General features: G+C 40.2%; 1 protein-coding gene across 1 annotated transcript in view; it reads left to right on the forward strand.

The window, feature by feature from the left end:
• Positions 1-2,383: 2,383 nt before the first annotated feature.
• The window catches only part of ADAMTSL3 (ADAMTS like 3), a 170,447-nt gene continuing 148,853 nt past the window's right edge, over positions 2,384-23,977 (forward strand). The window contains exons 1-2 of the mRNA XM_058811740.1: positions 2,384-2,553; positions 5,517-5,608. Coding sequence (XP_058667723.1) covers positions 5,528-5,608 — 81 coding nt within the window. The 5' untranslated portion in view covers positions 2,384-2,553; positions 5,517-5,527. The remainder of the gene's footprint in view (positions 2,554-5,516; positions 5,609-23,977) is intronic.

Below are 23,977 nucleotides of genomic sequence, written 5' to 3' on the forward strand. Positions count from 1 at the left end.
AAACTTTATCAATATAAATTTACATTTTCTAATTATGGCCAATATAATCCCCTAAATCCTTTCTAAAATATATTTTTGCAAACCCACAAAATGATCATGCAATTTTATTATAAGTTTATCTCAAAATGCTTATTCTAACATTTTAGTTAAGGCTGTGATCTGTGAGCTAGGAGAAAAAGTAAGTTTGTGCCATTTGAAGGTGTGTTTGTTTTGCTCTTACAGTATAGGATCATAAATATGGAAATGAACCACAAATTGTTTTGCTTAAGCACCAAAAGGAATTTGAAAGACAAGAAAGGACAAATATTTATTCAAATACTTGAAGTAGTGACCATTTGAATATATTGTTTAGGCAATTCTAGAGTAATTTGAACACAAACTGAGAAGAAGACAGTAGTTTTCTTCTACTATGTTTATATCTATACATAAGCAGTTTTTCCTTTCTGAAAGCCTCAATTTTATTTTTCTACTTACTGTTGTGATGGAGCTGTTTCCAAAGCCCAGGGCAAGGATCTACATGGAAAGCAATGGGTTCCATAACACCAAGAAATGAAAGACAAGGTGCTGTGGCTGAACTTTGTACCTTTTTACTAATAGAGGCTTTACTCTTGATAGGGTATAACATACTTTTGAAGGGTGACAGTGTGTGACTGTTCTCTGCCCTGGAGGGCTTGTTATTTCAGAGTAAACAAGAACCCTGTGCACCTACAATGCAGGGCCAAAAAACTGATTAGACTGTGTCAGGGTTCTCATTACTCTAGCTACAGGAAATTTAACATTTTGCTTTCATTATTCAATCAGGTGCAGCTCTGTTACTGATAACTTTGAGATGTTGAACCAAAATGCAGTTTTTGCATGGGGCCTCTGCAGGATATTTCCAATTTTGCTATATGTTATTCAGAATGCTGATTTATGAGCCAAATGTTGTTCTGCGCTGTTTCAATGGATTTTAAATTTGTAGTTTGGCCAAACATATTTTCCCTTGAGTAGTAAAGACTTTTGTTGTGATGAAAGAATGGCCTCCATGGTCATCAGATTTGTGTAGCTGAACTTGGTTTGAGGAAATAATTATATATAAGTGGAATCTGTTGAAGAGGTATGTCTACCTGCATTTCAGGACAAAGATAAATAGAGAAGTGTTGAGTTTCTCTTTTAAATATGACTGTTTTCTGTTAATGTTCAAAGAGTGAAATTTGGTGGTTATCATGTGATTTAACAGAGGCTTTTTGTTTGCCAGATCAGAGATTTAATTTTTTTTTCAGTTTGGCCCTTTGGCAGCTATATCTTGCAGAATCTTTTTTCTCTGCCATTTCTGCCCACACTGTTAAGTGTAAGTTGAAATTTTCTGTTGCAATGACCATAAATCAAGAAATTACAAACTATTTCATGGTTATGTTTGATAGTGAAGACACATGGTCTTAAGTCTGTGTAAAATGAAGAATAACACCATCATATTTCTAACCACTGTCCTCATTAGAGACCATGCCAGCTGTACAGATGGATGGCATTGTGTTATGTGTTCAATGGAATAAGTGCAAACATCCATATTTCACAATTTTTTGAACAGTAGAAGCTTTAGAATTGTCATTTTCCATGTAATTTAAATTATATATATTTTAGACACCAGCCAAAACAATGCACATGTGGAATACAAAAAATGCTGAAAGCAATAGACAAATACATCTGAACTGAGTATTAAAAGCATTGCTATAGTTTGTTACTCGAAAATCTTATACTGGCTCTGCTGGGCTAATGTGGCATGAGTAGGAATTAAAAGACTGTGTGGTGAGAAGTGCTAGGAAGATAATACCAAAAGCACTTGACACTGTAATAGGCAAAGAGCAGAAGTTCTGTGCTGAAGAGTTTGTAATCTGTGCAAGACAGGGTAAGCAAAAGGGAAGTCAAGCATTTTCTTAGAGAATGATGTTTTATTTTAAACTCAAGTGGTTAATTAGTTTTTACAGAATTGCTAACAAACTTCTCCAGGTAGGAAAACTAGGCGATGAGAGCCTTTAATTTGTGGCCCTTTTAACTTTAGGGTGTGTGTTAATGAGTCTGCTATGGAGCTGCAGGTGCTGTGAATTTTGAAGTGCTTATTTTCAATCACATCTTGCCTGGACACCTGAGTTTCAATCAGCTTTTGTTTGGCTCAGCAGAAGAGGTTATGAAGACCTCCAACAGGAGTCAAGATTTCAAAGCTTCCAGATTCACTGGAAGTTTAGAGAGAAAAGATAAAGCAGCAGGAGTGTGTAGTGAGGCTGAGTGAAGAAATTAAATTGGATAAATGAGACCAAAAATCAGCATTCACATAGGAAAATGCTCTGTTTTCACATAGGAAAGTGCTTTCCAAACCCCTGTGTAGTTTCTAGTAGTAGGCTAAGGCTATTTTTATGCTCCAAATACTGTTATTTTCTGGGTACTTATCTTCTTTGCAAAAAGGATGATTTCAATGTAATGTAACCAGACCTATGGATTATGGGGGAGAATGGCATTAACAACACTGAAGTCATTTCAGCAGGTGGGGTAGGACCTTCCTGATCTTTACTTTCCAAGGTAGGTACCACAAGGTACTTGTGGTGTTTACTGTAATGCTGCTTTCTGAAATCTCCTTGGGGGGAATGCTTGTGGGTGCTTACCTCTGTTTTCCTATGTGCTGTAAAAATTCAGACATAAGTCTCTAACCTGGGACCAGGATCACATGAGGAATTAGGCATGTGTGTAAACAGCAACCTGGCTTGAGTTGCTGAATCTGATGTGAGCTAATCTAGGCTGCTTTGTACTACACAATTTTTCTACACTTAAATTTATTGCAGATGAACAGATGTTTATAACACTTTGATACATTAATTATAAGAGGATAGACATTCTAAGTAAGGATGTTGCCAGCTGGGTACATTCCTAAGAAGATGGCAGGTACTGAGGGTCAGCTTAATCTCCATGGTTTTAGCAAAGGAAAATGTACTTTCTGCATTAGATTATCTAGTGGCTAAATTCTGCCTTTAAAATCAGCTGTGATGAAGTCTGAAGTGTATGCTACCTTCACGGGTATAAAATTTTGAAGATAATTTCAGGGTTATAACTGATGTCATAGTGAAAGGACTGTTTAAGTAAGTGTGGCAACTGAAATGGATGGAAAGCCAGGCTTTCCGGGAAGCTGATACACTTTCAGCTGAGTAGTATTAGAAAAATAGGAGATCGGGTCCTTAGCAGCACTGTTGCCTGTTACACAGCCTATTGTCATCATGTACGGACTGGGAAGAACAGCTCGCCTCCGGTGTCCGGGCTGAGAGAGACCTGAACCAGCGCAGCCTGTGGGTTCCAGTGGCTCGGACGAGGGAGCCCGGGCAGCGCTGGGGTCCCGGCGGGGTCCCCGCGATCCTTGGCGCTGCTCCGTGCCGGGCGTGCGGCTCTGCGGGCTGGTTTCAGCAGAGGGCACTCTGTTCCTAACAATAGAGGAGGCGCCTTCCCGTGCTGGTGAGAAACCTAAACAGATTGGAAAAGTTTCCAGTGCAACATATTTGAACAAACTCTTCATCGGTTATGTTTAGTTCGCTGGAGCATATTTTTAACTTCAGTGGCAGGGATCAGAGCCCTTTCTCTACGTGCTGCTCTTAGCGGACTCGGCGAAAGCTTGGAACATCAGTGGAAGCCGTAGCGCAAAGGTAGAGGATTTTGGCTTTCCTGTTTAGAAGCTCGAAGCTCAGAGGGAGAACGAGAGCAAAGCTGTCGTACGAGGCATATTCGCCAGATTTACAGTAGGAAACCTAAAATTATTGTAGAGGGCAGCATGATTAAAGACCTACTCGGTGTGCGAGCAGATTTGTAGCTGTATAGCGAGAGTTACTCGCAGATGAGACACAGGATGGTTGCGGTTTTGGAAGCTGCTTTGCATCAGATTCGGGGTCTGACTTCACGGTAGCTTTAGCCCCTCGGGGGAAGACGAACCGGTTGGTCCCGGGCTGCCGGGGTCTCGGCCCCCGCCATCGGAGCCTCGCCAGTGCCTCGGGGGGGAGCGGGCTCGCTTGGCCGCCCGCCCGCTCGGGCTGGCCGGGGAGGCAGCGGCTGCGCGGGGGGCGCCGGGCGAGCGGCCGGGCCGGGCCGGGCCCCGCGCCGCAGGTGGAGGCGCCTCCGGCCGGGGCCGGGCTGCGGCGGGGGCGGCCCGCTGCCAGCAGCCTGTAGGACCTTGGCTGGGGCGCGGCGGTGGGCTGGGGCCTGGCGTGAGGGAGGGGCCGCCGCTGGCGGGGCAGGATGCTGCATCCCCGGTGCCGTGACAGCCGAGGCTCTCCCGTGCGCCGGCCGTGCCCGGCCCGCTCCCCGGCGCGCCTCTCCAGGTGGGTGAGCCCAGGACGGGACAGCCCAGAGCCTCTGCCCCGAGCCGGGTCCCTCGGCAAGGGGAGGGGGGCGGCCGCGGTGCGGGGCGAGGGTCGCTCGGGAGGATCCCCGTGAGGGCGCGGCGGAGCTCCGGGAGCGCAGCACCGGCACCTGGGAAATAACACCGGAGCCTGGCGTGCTCGGCCGCTTGGGGCTCTCGGCAATGCCTGGACAGAGGGGAAAAATAATGTGTCTTCTTTTATTGTCATAGTTGATACTTTTGAACGACAAAAGCATCCAGGAATGCTAATGATTTTGGGAGCAAGGGGGACTTTATGATGTTTTTAGGGGGAGGGAATAAAACGCTTCTTTCTGTAAGAAATCTTAATTATGTTCGGTTGAACAGGTGCAAGAGCTGTTTTTGTAGATGGTTTTCCTTTGGGATGCCTGTTTTTTTTAGAAAGGAGCACTTTATTTGAAAGAGAAGTTTGTATTCACTGTGTGACTTGACAAACTTGTGGGGTGGTGGCTGAGGGGAGGGAGGGCTGTGTGTATTGGGCGTGCATAGAACTTTCACTGCTTTGAGATCACTTTGGTATTGTATAGCCTGCGGCAATAGGGTGCATTGGCATAAGAAATTAACAGAATTATTAATGTTATTACATGATGGTGGTTTTGGCAATTTTAAATTGTCAAGCCCATGCTGGCCTTGTAATTGTGATGATCACTAAATTGATTTTTTTTTCCTGAACTATTATTAAGCCCTGATTGTTTAGTCTTTGAGCTTTCAAAGGCAGTGCAAATGACTGCTGAAATCCCAGGGCTGGCCTTTCATCTTTGAACGGTGAAAGTGCTGGAAAGTACATCAGGAGTTCTATACTCCTTGCATTTTACATTCAAGAGATCAAGGTAGGAGGGGCTCCCAATTTGATAAATTCTCCTACATTCAGGAGATACTCCAGCCTGTCCTCTGTTGCCAGCTCCCCGGCCCCTCGCTGCGGTCCCTTTCCGTGCCCTGACGGAGCTGCTCACCCTGCAGGCTGTGCTCATGGCATGCGCTGCTCCTGCCGCCCTGGCCAGCACAGCAGCGCTGCGCTGTTTGCATTGCGCCGCTTCCAGCGGCCGGCCCAGTTTGCTTTAGTCATTGAAATACTGGCGGAGCCCACTTGATTTTGTTTGTAACTTGAAACAATTTCTCTCCGCAGAGCCCCAAGGCATGAGGATGGCCAGCCCTAAAGCCAGCGGGCTGTCCTGGGAGATCACTTGGCTTGCTTTTGCTCTCTATGCTCACCTACAGGTAGGTAATGAACTTGTTGCTGTTATCATTTCTGATCCTGCATCAGGTGATCTTGCTGCCCACTTTGCATTACTGTTTTAAACCAGAAAACTGCTGAAGGAGCTGCTCTGTAATTAAAAGTCTCCCAATGAGAATATTTTCCTTTCACCAAACTTTCAAAGACATTCATGTGGGAAATGAATATTCTCTCTCCTGCTTAATACACTGTAGCTGACTTTACCAAAGGGAGATCTTTCCAGATGTGTAATGCCATGGGTCTTTCTAGGCAGCACAGCTGTTCTTTGCCCCCAGGAGTTTAAGCACCTGACAAATGTTAAGGTGCCCTAGGTGACAAGGGTTGTAGAAATACCTTGGTAGAAACATCTAAAGCATTTAGAGGTGGGAAGGTGGCCCAAAAAGGTCTTTGCTGCAAGTGTTGAATGAGTACAGGAACCATGGAGGAAAAACCACATTTGCCATCTGATCTATTGCCTGACATGCGAGCTTAATCAGTTCCAAGAGGTGAGTATTTCAAGAAATATGGTGTGCTGTGTGCTGCAGAGATGTGTTACAGTATGTCCTTCTCTATACTGATAGTTCCCACAGCACGTTTCAAGGATTCTTCAGTTTTAAGTACACATAAATTCAGTAAATCCTTAGAAAAAGATTAATAAATAAACTGGGAATTTAAAAAAAATAATAAATAGGAACCTCTTTTTGAAGTATTGTTGTAGTTTTCAACAAAAAAGTAAATTCTTTAAATAAGATCAGTGTTGTTGTGTACTGTTTTTACTATTGCAACGCTGAGAAGCAGAGCCTGATGTGCTGGGCAGGATATAAACATACATACTGAAGAATTTTGAATTGAAGAACAATACAGTAGGCAAAAGGAGAATGAAGAAACTGAGGAGACTGTGCTAGACAGCTCAGTAAGCTGTGATCAGTTTATGGCGGATGTTGAGGTTCAAGGTAGCGGGAATGGGGCTCCCCTGCATCCTCAGTAGCACTGCTGAGTGCTGTGAGTGATTTGGCAGGTGAAGAACACCACCTCTCTGTGGGTGTGATTGCAGCTGACCAGTGCACTGGTTACTTGAGTAAAGAATTTGCCATTAAAGTAAAAACTTACATCTGTATTAATTGTGCAGTGAAACACAGTGTATTCACAAGTCTGAGCAGATAGGGCTGCAGTGAGATCTGCCTTCTGCCTGCATGTTCCTTATGCAAGGACAAAAATGTTACAGATTTGCTGGGCCTGTTAAGCTTGTATTTTTGTGTGCAAGCAGTTGAATGATGCTGTAATAACCAGCCCTATAAAACACTCAGGAAATAGTTCATGGAGTTCTGTTAATAGTTCTGTTCAAGATAAGAATAGAAGCTCAGAGAAGGGACATGTTAATTTTGGTTTTGTGCCTTTTGGTTATGAAGGGACCATTTTTTGCTTTTAAAGTATTTCTCTTGTATTTTTTCTTTCATATTTTTCTTATTGCAGAGCTGGAACCAGTAGTGGCATAGTTTCCTCTTCTCCACAAATGGTTTGGCATAGCTTCACTTGTCTCTTTATAATAAAAACAACCCAAACACATTGTAGTAATCAATTGGCTATTGTGAGTAGCTTTATGAACACTTCAATCCAGGTCAAATTTTATGGTCTTGATTGTCCTTTAAAATACTGTAATCTGTTTGGCATATTAGAGTTATTAGCACTTAACCCCAATCTTGTAGGAGGCCTTTTTCCTCCTAAGTTTTAGGTGTTTTATCACAATTTTAGGCACAATAAAGATATTTTCTATTATTTAATGTAACATTTTTGGTATCCAATAACCATTAATTCTTTAATTGGTTGCTTGGGACCATACTAAATGGACCACACACAGTCATTTTACCCTAATATTGTACCATAACTTCCACTTCTGTTGTTTTTGGCTATTCAAGTGCTTATGTCTAGAGCTAATCCATTAGAAACAATTGGATGCTGGGCAAGGTCACAAGTCTATGTCATATCACTTATGTGCAATTGATTAATTTCATCCTGCTTGAGGCAGGTACAGAATAAAAAAAATGACCATTTTAAAAGAATGTGGTATGAATGTAATGCAAAGAAAACTTTAACATGAGAAGTTGTGAAAAAGAGGTAGCTGCTCCTGAGAAGCAATGGAACTTAACTTTGCTTATAGGAGTCCTTTCTGATTCTTCACAGCATGGTAATGAGCAGTGAGGTGTTTAGCTGGGCTCCAAAATTATCTCTGCTCTTGTAGATGAGCTGTGTCTCAAATTTGACAAAATTATTTTGTCAATGGCAAATTAGTTGCTGTACTAGTAGGTAAATTGGGTTTCCTGGGATAACCTAGGGAATATTTTACCCCTGAGCATTGTTGAGCTGGCTGATTGTTAAATCTGCTCTGTGACCAGGAGCTGGGACATAAATCACTCAGGAAGAAATCCCTTGTGGGTAAGGCTTGGCCATGCTCTTTTGCAAGTACAGAGCTGACCTTTTCTTGTATGTGCCAATATAAATGAAATTAATGGAACTGCATTAGTCTGAAGCCAGTGGTAATACAAGCAGATTACCTATGGATGTTTTTCTTGAAAACAAACAAGATACTTGTCTATCAAATGGCAGCAGCAACATGGTGTAGTAACTCTTTGTTTCTAAAGATTTAAATGATGGCTCTATCCAAAGTTGTTACTCTGTTCTACTGATTATGTGTATTTGGGAATGTTAACATCCCTAGCATTGAATTTATTGCTAAATATTGTTTAAAAGGCTCCTCATTTTCCTCACATTGTAGCAGGAGAGCTATTAATTCTACAGATTTTAGGAGAAGGTTAAGCTAACAAAAGAGAAGTCCAAGCCCAGTTCTGCTGTTTTGAAGTGATCTCTTGAGTACACATCGCTTCATACTGGTAATTGAAAAGGCAGGATGTTCAGCCTGGTAACCAAGTCTTTCTTAACCTTGTGATGATATTTTATTACACCATTCAACTAGATGCTGTTATATTTGTTATGAAATGTATGTGGGACTGTATATCTTTATAGTCTCACTAATGGATTACTGGCAGGAAGAAACGATGGCTATCAGATTTGTATGGGCAAATGTATATCAAGAATTTTACACATGGATTCATTTTAGGTTTATTCTCTGGTATGCTGTTTTCAAATCAGGAATAAGTTGATATTTTCTTAGGTTCCTATGGTCTAAATTAAACCCTCTACAAGTCAGTGCATTTTGCCTCCAAAGACCATGGGGTTGGTAATGTGTGCAGAGGGAGTAACAGCAAAGACACCATGTCTGGGTATTTAAGAAGCATTAAGTCTTGGTTTCTATGGAAGGGAAAGTTTCATAGGTCATAAATTCATTCAATAAACTGTTGCTTGCTTCCATGATTTATGTTCCTGCAATCCCTGCCTGCATTATGGTCTTTTCAAACTGTCTGTGATATTTTGGAAATGAAGTATATACATACTGAAAACATTATTGTCTTCAAAATGATTCTGCCATAACCAATCTGCCAAAAACTACCAACATAGTAAATGTCTTTAAGTCTGAGCTTTGCAAGGCCAAAAATCTGATGTCCATTACATGACATAGTGGACTTGGAGAGCATCTTCATGGAAAACCTTTGGATTGTTTTACAGTCACTGAATGTATTGCACACTGATGTCCAGAAAATAGATTGAGCTACATGCCATACAACATTCTTAAGTCTCCAGTAACCCTGATAAGAAATATCAGGAGAGATTGGCAAGTCCTGAGTTAAACCTGAAGCAGTTGTCAGTTTCTGTAGGCAGGTGGCAATTCTGCACCCATCTGGAGTTTTGCCGTCAGCCCCAAAAGGCCTGTGGTTTTATTCTTAGTGTGAAGATTGATTTGCTGCTTCTAAAGACCAATAACATATCTGAGGCTCTGTACAAGTATTCTGACTTAAAATATTCATTGCTATTGACAAGGTTGCAACTCAGTGACTGCATTACCAGAAAACTTATGCTTAAGTTTCTGAACATGCTTTAAATTTATGACTAATAATGATTGCTCAGCCAGTGCTCATAGGATCTGAACTGCTGTTACCCCTGGTTTACAATCCAACAGTGGAATTGCCTGAAAAGTTGATGTTTCTTGTGACTTGAGGCACAAACTATATATGAATACCTACTTTTTAAAATGTAGCATATAAAATTAAAGTCAGCTGTGGGATAGGACCAAAAGTCATCAGTGAAGGCACTGCTTTACTATCTAAGTTATTCATTATGGTGATAATTTTTAGTGAAGCTACACTGAAAGTTGGACAGAAATTCTCAGATCATTTGTGTGTAGAGCTGCATGTTTTTGTTTCCAAAACCAGATATCCAAGAGTCTGGTATACTTAGAAGCCTCAAGGATAGGAATAATTTCTAACAACTGCCAGTGGCTTCTAATTTCTCTTGAAAGAGTCACAAAATGATGCTCTAGGATGATCTTTGGTTTAGAAGACGCTTGAATGCTTAGTCACTGATAATTCCTCATTCAGGTCTGCTTGGTGCAGATGCATCCCTCATATTCCTTAGCAAATTGGGGCATAAACAGCACTGAGGTGGCAGTTTTGCACAGTGCACCAAATTCCATTCCTGCCTTTGCATCACAGAAAATGTACATGATTGATTGTACTGATATTAAAGCTCTTACTCTGCATCCAGAATTCCAGAATTAACCATCCAGTATAATGCATTTTGCTTTGCAAGGACCTACATTTAAAAATCTGAATCCTTTTTATTTGATGTTACTTCTATAACCTGTAGGTTCACATATTTGTCCTTATGTTCAGTTTTTGTGCTTAAAGATTTTCTTTAAACATTTCTCCATGATTTCCTGAATCCCCAGGAGCTTGAATATGGCTTGCAATCAAGTAGTAAAGTGAATTCAGTGATAGTGGAAGGAGATTCATAATAATGCATCTATAGCTGTTGGCATTGTAAGTCTATGCAAGAAATCTCAGGTGTAACTTGTATCATGTTGTGCAAATGTTGTAGTTTAGTCAAATCCATGTGTCAGTACAGTTTTATACAGTTAACAACACTGATGATAATTCTGTGGCTGTGCACAGTCCAACAGAATCACACTTGAAGAATTCCAGTGTCATTCTCATTATGCAAAATCTCTGCAAAACAGGGACAGTTTGTGCATGGTGAAAGAATGGATTTGTTTTTGAAGTACAGTTTGATAGTGAGCACAACATTCCAGAAGGGACATTGGATACAACCATGGCCCCAGAGAGAATACTGAGACCCATGTAGGAACTGTACAGCACTGCAGTTCTGGTGTGCTCCATGCACTCACTTTATTGTCAGTGATAGACAAGAACTCCTTTAGGTTTTGAATTCATGCACATAACTTCCTTTCCTGTAAGGGGAGAACTTGATATTAGCTGAAGACTATAGACTGTCAAGTGCCCTTTAAGGGTCAGTTTTCAAAATTCCCTCACTTCAACTTGCAGGAGGAAGGACAGTTCTGTGAACTCCTTTTTGGATGATGACAGCCATACAAGAGTTCTAAAGTAATGCTGGTAGAGCAGTATTTTCAGAAGGGTTTGTGGAATCTTTGTTTTGATGTCTTTCAGCAAGACCCGAGATGTTAAACACAAACACTGTTAAGTACTCAATTGCATTGTTAAGTGCTTAGCTGGATTTTTCAAAACAAGGTAAATTTTAATTAACTTAATGGGAGCCAGGCATTAGGTGCCTTAGGCACTTCTAAAAAGTCTGGCTAAGTATTTTTCATCATATTTAGCTGATTAAACCAAAATTTTCACCCTAAAAATTCTTTTGAAATAATAGGCTTCTGGTGTGTGAATTCTAGTACTCAAGTGCATATTTGATAATATTTGAGAAGTGCAAGTACAAGTGTCATGTGTTTATAGAAAGGGCAATTTTTGAGAATTTGGGCTAATAAATCCCTTCCAGAGAGCATATTACATAAAGTGTTTAGCAACAATGTTATTTCTGTTTCTAATTTTGTATTTATTAGATTTAACATCATTATGGAGAGAAAATGAGAACAATATTTTCAGACTCTTTTGAGAACTGTGGTTTCCAGGAATTGTCAGTTTGTCATGCTTCTGGATGCACTAGAAACACAGTGAATGCAAGTTAGCTCAACAAAATTGTGAAGCAGTATTCAAACTGCATTTATGATTGCAGTTACTAGATTGTTGCTGTATGCTAATGGTTGTCATTGGTGTCCTGGTGGGAGGTCCCAACTGCTTAATGAGATTGATTTGTAGCATGAAATAAGTGGAATGTTTGTTTATATGTAGAAACATGTATTTCTGTGTTTATGTAATGCTGGTTTTTTTCTGTCATCAGGTGCTTTGCCAAAAAATTGAATCTGCTTAAAATTTATAGGATGTAGTCTCTTGTTAGCGCAGGCAAGCAAAACAGGGCAACATTTACAGTGTATATTTGTGAAAGGACCTATAGGGACTCACTGTATGGTAAATCAAGGTGTAGAGAAGAGTTTTAGTTGCCTGATCTCCTGCCTTTTTTAGAACCAATGAAGTGAGGTGACATGGACACACCTGCGCTGCTGCAGAATGTGAAGAGTGAGGGATTGTGTTTCCTCAGTCTCTGGCAGTAAGTGTTTCCTGGCATGCACCTTGCTGAAGCTCAGAGAAGATTGCAGGAACTGGCTTTATTCCCAGCTGGCTGATTCAGCAAGAAATTAACTTAACTCCAAACACCCCTGTTTTTGTTGCAATTTCCCTGCTTATATACGTGGCCTTTCCAGGCTATCTATTGGGATGGAGAAATGTGAAGGGACAGGTACTTGTTCTGATAAATTCAGATTTGCCTCTTCAGATGGACGTTTTATTTTCTGACTACTGCAGCTTCTTGTGGTGTGGAAGCAGAAGGCTGAAGTTCAGTGCTCTCTGTGGATGTATAATGAAAGAAATATGCTAATATGTAATTTGTCTTCCTCTCCTGAGACTCTTCTCTTATTAGATGTTTTCAAGGTCACATTACTCATTTGGTGTTTTGTTTTCTTGAGTCTTCAAATACTTTAAAACCATTCCCTGGTTGAGTAACATGGATGTTGGCTGAAAAACCCAATAGCACAGTAGTGTCTTGAGTATTGTCTGCTTGTTAGGCAATATCCTAGCTGTAAACTGCCAGGTACATGTGATATTACGATTTCTTTCAGCTGATCTCATCAGCACTTCTGTTGAAAGCAGGACAGAAAATACATCTGTTCCTGGAGAGATGGGCTGTATGTGCTATGGGGATTTTAAAGCCACTAACTGATAAGACTGCTTGAACAGGCTCTGGTTTTGTCCCCTGATTTTATAACTTTATTTATATGAATATAAGGTGGATTATGTGACTAACAAATCACATGTTTCCTCTAGACTGGTGATTCTCACACAAGTCTTTTCATAGAACAGCAGTTAAGAGTGCTAATTGAATGTTAGGAAATGATGTCAAAGGGAGGTGTAAGACAAAGAGAATCATCCTTTCACTGTAGGAATTCCTGGTTTGCCTGTGCTGGTGCACTGTATACAGCTCAAATCCTTCATGAGTGGGGTGGAAAGGTTAGGCAGGAATCAGCTGCTCACTTCTTTCTTTCAGTGTAAGAACTGAGGGCCTTTAAATAAAACTGCTAGGTGGGAGACTGAAAACAATGAAGCCTGGAGTTCTTCCATGTCATGATAATGGTATTTGGCACTCCTTGCCATACTTTTTGAGTAGAAAGTTACATGGATGTCAGGGGAGGCAGGGTGAGTGCTGGGAAGGCCCACTCCACAGTAATGTACAGATGAACCCCAGCAGGCTGGGAAGGTGAGTCCAGGAAAATATTACAGCATTCTTGCTCTGGATGTGCTTTTTTGGGTGTTGGAAGCTGATAGGCTGGATGGTTCCTTGGTCAGAATCAGTTCAGCTGTTCTTAGGTCATTTTGGTGTTCCTCAGGGCAACACTTGAACATCATAGAACTAGAACCAGTCCTAGATTTATGTCACTTATGAATCATCATTTAAATATTAACAAAGAAATACATGCTCCAAACTCCAGGAGTATCTGGAAGATTGTCCTGGACATGAGATTTTGCTCTAAACCTAAATGGGTACCTATATTCTGAGCTTCTTTTTGTCTGCTGGGAACATTTTTTATATTGTTATTAATTTTTAATGTGAACATTTTTAGCATGTTTCTGATATATTTTCAAATGTTAGAATTTTAGAATGATTTTTCAAGTATTTGAGGAAATTCAGGCTTAATTGCTGGAATAGCTTCTTGTTTTTAAGCAAACACTAGTATTTTCTTGAGGAAGATAAATAGAGAAATGGCTTCTGATGGCTTAGCTTAAGTTCCACTTCCATTATGTGATCAGTCCTTCTGTAAAACACAAATATTCCAGACATTTTCCCTGCACTTGCCTTCTCCTCAGTGTGAGACTGCACACCCAAATGCTTTTCCCGTTTCCTTTTCCTCCCTCTTCCAGTTAATTTTGGAACACAATAGGTTGGTTAAAACTATAAGGAAAACTTCCAGAATGCTGTCTTAACATATGGGGTTTTACCATGCAGCTGTGTATCTTCTGCTAGGAGGGAACTATAAATGTATTTTTAATGCCAGGAGCTGGGCTTAAAATGCCATTAGTTATCTGGTGGGAATAGATTTGAAAATTAGTAAGCAATTAGATCAGTGGGCAAGTGTATTTTACTTAATTTTCTAAGTCTCATGGGCCTTTCCAATATCCTGTTAGCATCACCTCTTCTTAACACCCAACCTTTGAAAGTTTTTCCCTTATGCAGTGTGACAATAAAAGGGAAATATTTGTTTAACTCCTAAATAAAAATTATAATTTAATTTTAATTTAAAAAGCCCCAACTTGCATGGTTTCTTCAAGGGAACCTGAGATATTCTTGGAACACTAAGCTTTTCTTGGGGAAAATTTCTTCCTGTAGATAACCATCTTGAGAAGGGCCTTGATTGGGATAACAAAACATCATTTTGTTCTGATCTTTTGAACTTGCTTGAATTATGTCCTTAGTAGACATCAATGATGCATTTGTTTATAATTGCTTATTTTTATTGCTGAATTTAGACCATCTGTAATGTGTCACATAGATTCCACTATTTAGAAATGGGGGAAGTGTAGGAATTATAAACTTTCTTTTTACTATTTCAAATGTTAAGGCCAGTCTTTGAGAATACTGAGGAAAAGGCCTGATCCTCTTGCCCTGTACTGAGTGTCTCATCATTCCTTGTCTGCCAAAAGCTCACTTTAAATCAGTGATGGTATGAGGGCTCTTGTACTCCAAGCTCTACAAGATTTCAGTTCTGGAAAAGATCCTTCATGAGGTTTCTGTGCCACAAGTGAGACCTTATTTTGTAAAATTAAGGCTTTCTACTTCAACATTACAGCATCAGTGGGAAGTTTTCTGAAGGGAGACCTGCCCATAGGAAGCAAGCTGAGGCTGAATTTCAGCAGTGCTAACTACTTGGCTGTCATATTTTCTGTTGTGTGGTGTTACTCAGTCCATCTCTTCATCATATCACTGCTAGGGATAGATGGCATTTGAAGTGTTGCCTGCAGCTGTTTTCTTGAAAAATGGCTGTATTTGTCACTTTGAAAAAAAAAAAGAAGCAGAAATAATAAAGCTAATTTTCCTGTTGCTTATAAACCTTGCAAGAGTTGAAGTGATTTCTATTTTTTTACAAGTCACTTTTTTATTTTGTGTCACTGAAGACATTTTATCAGGTGTTATGGTCCTTCCTGCTGGCAGGAGTTCCTCTGAAGTGCTGTGGAGGCAAACATCAAAACTGGTCCTCAGAGCATGTGCATTGTTTTTCAGGAAAACTGTAGCTGAATCTGGAAACTCATTTTTTAAAAATTAATGTGGCTTTTTGCCAGAATTATTATCTTCAGGTGTCTCTGAACCTTTTAAGGGGTTTCAGTCTCCAGTGCATGGTGCAGTTCTGAGAGTGAAAGGAGGGAGACATGAGTACACGACCAGTGAGGAAGACAGAGCTGATTTCTACATGTAGCAGCATTTTGTCTGTGCAGATGAAAATTGACATCATGGTGCAGGAATGTTGACAGTGTTTTGCATTTTGCTAGCTGCACTTACTGGAAAGCATGTGTTTCAAAGGGAGTTTTCAATTTTTATAAGTCTTTGCTTCCATATTAGCCCAGTCTTATTTTGAATGTAGACTTGAGCTATGAATAAAATTTAACTCATGGAGTAAGATTCCTCTGGCACAAAATGTGAATGAATAATGCAAACATTAACTAGTAATGTGCATGTCTGGGTCAGAATAGTCAAAGCCAACCTTTAGGTTCCACTGGTACCACTCAGCATTATCTTATTCTGTTCAAGAATGCCTTATTCAGAGAGTAGAGATACTGAGTTTGGGTAATCTTCTCTCAAGAAAAGCTGCACTAAGTGTGGAGAAAGATTAGCTGGCTGCACAAAACTAACCCTTTGGTTGTGGGAAATTCCCACTGACGAGATTTCTTAGTTCCAGATGGGTCTGTGAAAGGAGTGAGCCTGGAAGTGAAGAAAAAAGACTAGCAGCAATGAAAATGTGACACTAGTTCTTCATCTGGAGAGCAATCATTCAGATAAAATTGGCAAAATTCAATTAGATTATCTTTCAATAATGGGCTGGCCTCTCTCTTTGACCTTCATAATCCAATTAATTTTCCCAGAGTTATGTACTATGTAGAAAGTTGGCAACCCAAGTTTCCCATGTCATCAACTCTATCCAGTCTCCTGAGAAAAAGTTTTTTTAAGTGCAACATCCTTGCACCTGCTAGTTCTTCCCCAGCTCTTCCCAGAATCAGGCTGCTGTACACCTTCATGAATTTATTCCATGTTACCAAAGCAATTTACTGACTTCAATAATGGGATTCCCCAGCTGATAGGAGACAGATCCAGTCCCATTAACCTGTTCTTGTAGTGAAGGACTCAATTCTTTTTTCAGTGTCAGGGGTAGATGGGTTTGGAAGAGTTAGACATCTGTATTCTGAGAAATTACATCTGCACCTTTAGGTGAAATCAAAAGCACCAAGTCTGTTCCTTTGCCTGCAGAGAAAAGTTAGCACATTTTTTCATGGGGAGCATTTTACATCCCTAGAAAAAGTCAGCTCTCTGCTTCAGGTGTGCAATGTCTCAATTTGCTGCTGAAATTTTAAATTTTGTTCCTGTGTGTATGCTATATGGAAATACCTGCATGTGTGGCATATGTGATTGCACTAACAAAGTCTCAGGCAAACTGAGATTGTCTTTAGCTGAGTTTTATTCTGAATTAAGTGTTAGAAAGCTGCAGGCTCCTGATGGACTCTTCCATACATATAAGATGCAGTGCTGCTTCATGAAACAAAGATTTACCCCAGCATTATTTTTAGTTGAGAAATCAGACACAATCAGAGCTTTTTGCACAGCTGAGTAAGAATATGGGGTGATAAAAATGAGGAATGGTGCTTCATGTTGGAAAGGACATGCCCTTTGCCAGGCTGAATACCTGCTCTGGGAGTTGCTGTGGCATGATAGGCTTTGTAAAATAGAGACCTGCTTGCATGATTTTGTGTTGGAATTGACTCTTTTCGTGAAGTAGCTTAGGAAAAAAATCCTGTTCAGAGCTGCATAATTAACACCAGATAGGTCAGAAATAATGTAAGGAGCACCTGAGTAGGAATAAAATTTGAATTTCTGGGGACATTCTTGATTCTAATGGATCTTGTTTTCAGCAACTCATTACTCTGCAGGTATTTGTGTTGAAATTTGTCCAGTTCTCCTCACTGATATTTGTCCTGTTCAGCTTTAAGATGCTGGTGTAACTCACCTGTGTCTGTTGCTCTTTTTGGAGCAGTGCAGTTTCTGCGGGCTGTCAGAAGGGATTTTCCCTCTGGATTTTGAGAGGGGTACTTGGCTGCTCCCCAAGGCTCTGGGGCAGCACAGGGCTCTCAGTGGGCTCAGTCCTGCCTGCCCTGAAGGGCACATGAGAGCTCCTGCCTTTCAGAGCCATGTAAGCTGAGTTGCAAGGCTCTCACCTAGCTGATGTTTTCCTACAGCTTGGTAATGTTTGCTCTATAATTTTTATTTGTCAACTGCAAAAAATTCAATGATTAGTCTTAACTTTTTGTCAGAACATTTCCACATAACCAACTGTGTTTCAAATATGTCTCAAATGTTCAATTATTAATTGTCATGATACCTACCTGTGACTTTTATTGTTTATTTGTAGAATCTGATTTCAAGTAGAGCAAGAACTGTACAAGCTTTATTGTTAGGGGTGAAATTTAAACTTTATTGGGATTAAGTGTTTAATAATATAATTTGCTGCATATGTTGCAAATACAAGCTGCTATGAATAGATCCTCTGTAAAAAAAAAGCATTTGATATGTTATGTATGGACTTAAATCCAATCTGTTGTTATCTTTAACTGAAGGAAATTATAAGAAGAGATTTACAGAGGAGGGTTTATTCTATTAACTTTAATTTCTTTAAAACTTTTCTCAGTTGAAGTTGAATTTGATTTCTGTATTTTGACTTTGTTTAAAATGTGCTGTACATAACTTCTTCTGTTCCTTGAATATTATTCTGAAAATAGTACAAATTGGCTGTTTTTCATCTACATGAGAAGAGAAAAATATAATTAGTAGCAATAGGTGAGATATTTATTTAAGTGGGATGCCCTGATTTTGTATTTGTCCACTCACAGTAGACTTGAGGATTTAAGCACAAGGTTTCCCATTACATTACTAGATTTTTTAAGATGTAATTTCTATACCTTGCAGAGAACTGTGACGGAGACCCTCCCTTTCCTACATGTCTTTGGCCCCCAGCCTCCCAGGAAGTATTAGTACAGAACACACTGATTTAGAATAGGTATTGGTGGATTCTTATGACTTTTAGATAATTTGGAATGACACTGTGTTTTAAAATAGCAGAAATGAAGAGTTCTGAACTATTTTGAGATTTAGGGACCATATTAAATCTTCTTGGCCTAGAACCTTTGAACTGGAGATTTAATTATTGTCTTACTTTTAAAGTGTGTAGCTGCTTCTTTGAGGGTTTTATATAAGAAGGTAATTGGGTTTTATTTTAAGAAAAAAAAAGGTTGTATTTTTTCATAGAACAGTTTACAGTCAGTACCTTTGTTATTAAAGCTGGAGCAGCACAAAATGTGGGGAATCACTGTATGCATTATCTTAATTCAAAGAATGAAAAATCATATAGGGAAGGGATAAGTCTCATTCAGTCATTTTTGAATAGTTTTCTGCAAGAGGGCAAAAAATTTTAGACCTTGCGCAATGTGTAGGATTTCCTTCAGTCTTTCCACCAGGAACTATAAAAAGGTCGTATAAAGACACAGAATAATTACAGCCTGAGTCAGGCCAGCAAGTTGGCTTTTTTCACTATAATCATGACAAAAGAACATCTATCTTGGCCAAAAGAACTGGGCTCTGAAATAGAGATGTTCTGGACTGATAATTCCAAGTGCAGCCAATCTTGCAGACAAATACCCAGGTTAAGATTTATATTTGGCTCTTGTTATTTAAAATGGTTGCTGTTTAGGCTTCTTATAATAGCGTTTTACTCTGTGTAGGGTGCAGAGGAAACCAGGACTGTAAAATGTGCAAATGAAAATAGGAATACTGCCACAGATAACTCCAGCATGGCTTAACAGGGAGACTCCTATTGTTTTCACTTTGCAAAGCAGTGAAGAAAAGAATGTGAAGAAATGTATAATTATGCAGGATAAGAATAGATCAACTGAATCAGGAAGATCACAGTATTTCACATTACTGTAAATTCACCAGATTGTGAAGGTTCCAGCTTCAGTAGTTTCTGGTGTTGTGGTTGTCTTTAGTCTGAGAAGTTATAGACGTATAGGGCAAAAGGAATCTTCTGCAATTAAATAAAAGGGCAGATGAATTTATTTCCCTCCCTTTGCACAGTCCATTGTTCTTGGATTCTGTCTGTATTTTGAAAAGTCTTAGAATGCTAAAGACAAACATATGAGAATCTGGAACCATGCTAAAGCTTCAGATACTGAGCTGTTAGGGTTGGCCTCCGAGCTCACATTAGCTTGTACTGGCAAACTAAGAGCTGACTGTGGATAAGAAAATTCAGGGGAGGTTATTGCCATAGAACCTTCCAAAAGTGCTCAGGAATAGTTGAAAAATATTCTGTAGGAATAGTGCCCCTCTGTAAATCTTTAAAATTAAACTATTCTGTCTAACCTTAAGTGCAAATGGTAGTGGTAAAAGAGCAGCTGCTAGGTATACAAGAGTAGGTGATCTTGTACCACTGGTTGGACATGAGGCATGTATTGGGGACTCCACATTTCCCCTGGCCCTTGCTGCTTCTAAAAGTACTGAGCAGATTATCCCATGTCCTACAAGAAGCATGACAGTTTTTCAAAAGATAAGGTCAAGGGGAAAACCCAAGATTACGTGTACTCTTTTACAATTCCGTGCATAAAAGCTACTTTTGAAAAGCTTTTCCTTAGCAGTCATCCTACTTCTAAGGAAAACAGTGGTTTTCCACTTGGCTGGAGCAGGAGAGGCCAAATGAGTGGCCTTCAAAGGATGTCCATGGCACTTAGAGCTGATTGCTCATTTTGTGTGCAATGTAAATGTGTTGAGAGATTTGATTGTACCAGCAGCAGCAATAAGAGTCAGTCCCTCCACAGCCTTTGTTGTTCAATCAGGAGAGTTTTCAGTAGCTTAACTGACAACCTGTGCTTTTTATCCAGCTGTGGATCTCTAAGTTCAGATGCTGATGCTGGTAGGTTCAGTGAAATGGCAGTAACTTGGTACCTGCTGAAAAATTATCACTTCCTCCAGTTACCTACTTCAAGCTGCTGGTAAAGAGAAGGAAATGACCATTTATCCTATTGTCCATCTGCTATGCCATCATAAACTCCAGAGCCATGTTCCAGAGTAAAATTATCCTGTTAAATTTCCTGTAGAAAGACAATCATAATTGGAAAGCAGTGCATGACTTATGACCTGTCTCAGCTCATCTGTCCTGGGAACCATCCATTGTGCATCCACATCTGCTCCTGTACACCCACACAGGATGGGAAGATATTCCTCCACAGGAAGGTCTTCCGTTCCCTCCGAGTGCAGGTGGTATGTATTGGCAAATCTGTGCTGTGGACGTGGGGGCCAAGTTCCCAGAGCAGTGCACACTGAGAGCAGGAATTCACCCAGCTGCTAGAATGAGAATACAAGATAAATACAATCACAGGGCCCATCTTTCTGTGCTCCTTCTGTGATGACTCTTTCACTCACTTCTACTTGCTACTTGTTGCATTTGAAATACTGGCCATTAGAAGACTAAAATTACTATATTATAAGATCAATCACAAGGAAGACACTTGGTGCTTAAAATATTTAAAGAAAATGCAGAACATTTAATAGGGCATCATTACTTGTTAAATTCCAAAACTCTAGACAATGGCTTGCCTTTGAATTACAGATGTTCCTAAGTGCTGTCCATTTTTTATCCTTCATGCCTTTCTGTAATCACCTGGATCATTTTAAAATTTCTTAACAAAATTTCCTTGCTGGACATGGAAGAGGGGTGATAAGGTTGTAGTGTTGAAACTATCCTGATTAGAGCAGGCACCCTGTTCTGAATTAGCAGTTTCTATTTTCATTTTATGTCTGACTTGCTCAGCTGTGTCTTTTAACATTTCAGCAATTCTGCTTCATTCAGAGGATTTATTTCATTCTTTCCAGCAGCAGGGCCTGTGTTTATCTTTTCTCACCTCAGTAAGAGCCCTTTCCCCTTTGCCGTATCAGTCCTCCAGCATTACTGTACACATTGTAGAGAAGAATAAAAATGAGTCATTAAACTAATGACCATTAGTCTTAACAGTTGTCAGTGAACAGATGCCTGCAGTGCCTGTCATGTGAGCTTTTAATTGCTCTGGGGTTTGCTGCTAAAGCAGAGTAATCTAAGTAGTGGCTTATTAGTGAGCATACACGTGAAATGCTGTCAGTTAGTGCTGGTAAATGAGTTGTGACCAGGGAGGGAACAATCTTCAGACTAATGCTTTGTCCTCTTACACAGCTGCATTATTTGGTTCTTGTTCTGCTGTTGAACCTTTTTCTAGTTAGCATTTAATTTCTAGTGCTGCATAGTGTGTCTGGCTCAGTACAGCACACAGTTAAAACCTTGCTCTGCTTGAGATGCTTTCACTGGCAAGAGAGAAAGATGGAATACACTTGAATGACCACCCTTTCTCCCTTGCAAAAAGTGAGAGGAAGCTGAAAAATGGATGGATCATAAATATCAAGACTGGCATCACTGGACATAAGGAATAGTTAAGCTGAGATTTAAATGTAGCTAAATTAGAGTGCTTGGAGAAGTGAGTTGCAGTGTTTGAGCAGTGGGCCTCAGTCTGGGAAGCCATTTCAGCAGTAGCACATCAGGTGGGAATGATGATGCTGGAAGCCACTGTCAATAATGTCAATGGCAGACAAATGGTAAGACAAAAGTAATTTCTTAAGGAAAAATGGTTTACTATGGAGTAGCATGCTTTGCCTCATGGTTGGTGTATCAGAATTCCTGACACCAGTAAAGCACAAAAGCACAAAAAGCTTCAAACCTTTTGAGTATTTGCAGAAATGTGCTTGAGAGTTAAAAGCTGCGTGCTATGAACAGTTTCTTTGGGGAATTTCTCTTTAAAATCGTGCTGAAACAGGTGTGCACACGTGGAGGGCACTTGGCTGAAAGGCATTCACCTCATGTGCCTTATTAATAGCCTTAAACCAACATTCCTCCAGCAGAACCATGACCATTTAACTGCTTCCTTATTGTGAAAATGTGCCTGACCAACTCAATGTGCAAGGCTGCTCAGTCCATAAACCCTGCAAAGGGACTCATTGCAATGGAGAAAGAAGAGTAGACAAAGAACTGGGTTAATATCTCTAAAATTATCAGAAGTAGTGGAAAACTAGCAGTGGAAAAATCACATTTTCCTCACCATATGTTAAAAGCATTTGTGTGCTGAGCTGTTGGAAATCCTAAGTGAGCCTGGGAGTGAACATCTGGCTGGGGCATTTCTCTGCAGTCTGGTTTCTTCCAGGTGAGAGAGGACTCATCAGCTAGAGGCAACAGGGAGGAGAACCACTTTGAATATTTGCACTCCTATTCAGGGTGGTCTGTCTTTGTGAGCAGAATTTTGGGATGCAGCCCCTCTTTAAAGAAATGTTGATAAGATGGTAGCAGGTGCTCCTGGGGCTCTGCTGAGGAGGGTGGATGAAAAGCAGTGTTAGCCAAGCTCTCCTGTGGCACCCACAGGAACTGTTCAGTCATTGAGAAGCTTTTTATTGGCAGATATTGATTATCAGCAGCTTTCTCTCTTCCTGATCTGTCCAAGTTGATTAGTTGCATGCCCTTTGGCTTCTCCTGCTTGATTTTTGGGCTATTTGATCTTGGAGCTGTGCAAAAGATGTATTTTCATGCTGATGAATTATTCCAGTTCTTGGTGGCTGAGAGTTTGCCTGTTTCCAGGTCAATTTCTGTGATGAGAATTTGCCGTCATTTACAGTAGCAGAGCAATTTCATCCATTTCATCTACCTGTTTAGTTCATTTTAAACATCACACTGTTGCTGATGACAACATTGTATAAACAGCATGCAATGAAGAAAGATCACTAATGCTAGGGCAGCCTTTCCTGGGGGCTGAATACTTGCCAATTTGTCCCTGCCACCTGAATCAGAAGCAGATGTACAGAGACTGAGGGCCGGGAGAAAGCTCTGTCATGAGCAGTGGAAGGCGTGGCAGTGCCCTGCAATATGTGACGGAGTCACTGTTCAGGTTTCCTCACGTGACAAAAGCCTCTGGTTTTAACTGCACCCACGAACAGCCTTAATGCCAGAATCTTCAGCATTTAGCTCTGCAGTGTATAGTGGCTTAGGAGTCTTTTTTTCCCCCTAAGTGCTGTGGTTTTAATACCATTCCATCACCCCACACATTTCCCTTCTTTGTGTTTTCATTATGCAACAGGAATTCTCTTAAAAATCTGGATCTGCCACTAGCTCTAGCAGGTGTTTGGCTTCTGAGTGCCAGAGTTTTTTTCTTCACACAGCTTATGGATGAGAATTTCACTGCCCTCAGGCACAATTTCAAGTGAAGTATATGAAAAGCATGGTACTGTGTCAGTTCAAATTATATCACTATTAAAGAAAAAAACTCAAAAGGAAATGAAATATAAATAATCATACTAACATAACATAACATTAATAACATTAAGGTTATAATTTAAATTAAAAAGCATTGGGAAAATCTGAGTCAGAAGTCCCAGACTCTCCTGAGAGTGGCCATTGTAAATGAGGATATTGACAACTTTGAGTCACATAATATGTCTTGACGAATAATACAATAATACTG

Source organism: Ammospiza caudacuta, chromosome 10 (genome assembly GCF_027887145.1).
Source record: "Ammospiza caudacuta isolate bAmmCau1 chromosome 10, bAmmCau1.pri, whole genome shotgun sequence".
In the NCBI taxonomy this organism is placed as follows: domain Eukaryota; kingdom Metazoa; phylum Chordata; class Aves; order Passeriformes; family Passerellidae; genus Ammospiza; species Ammospiza caudacuta.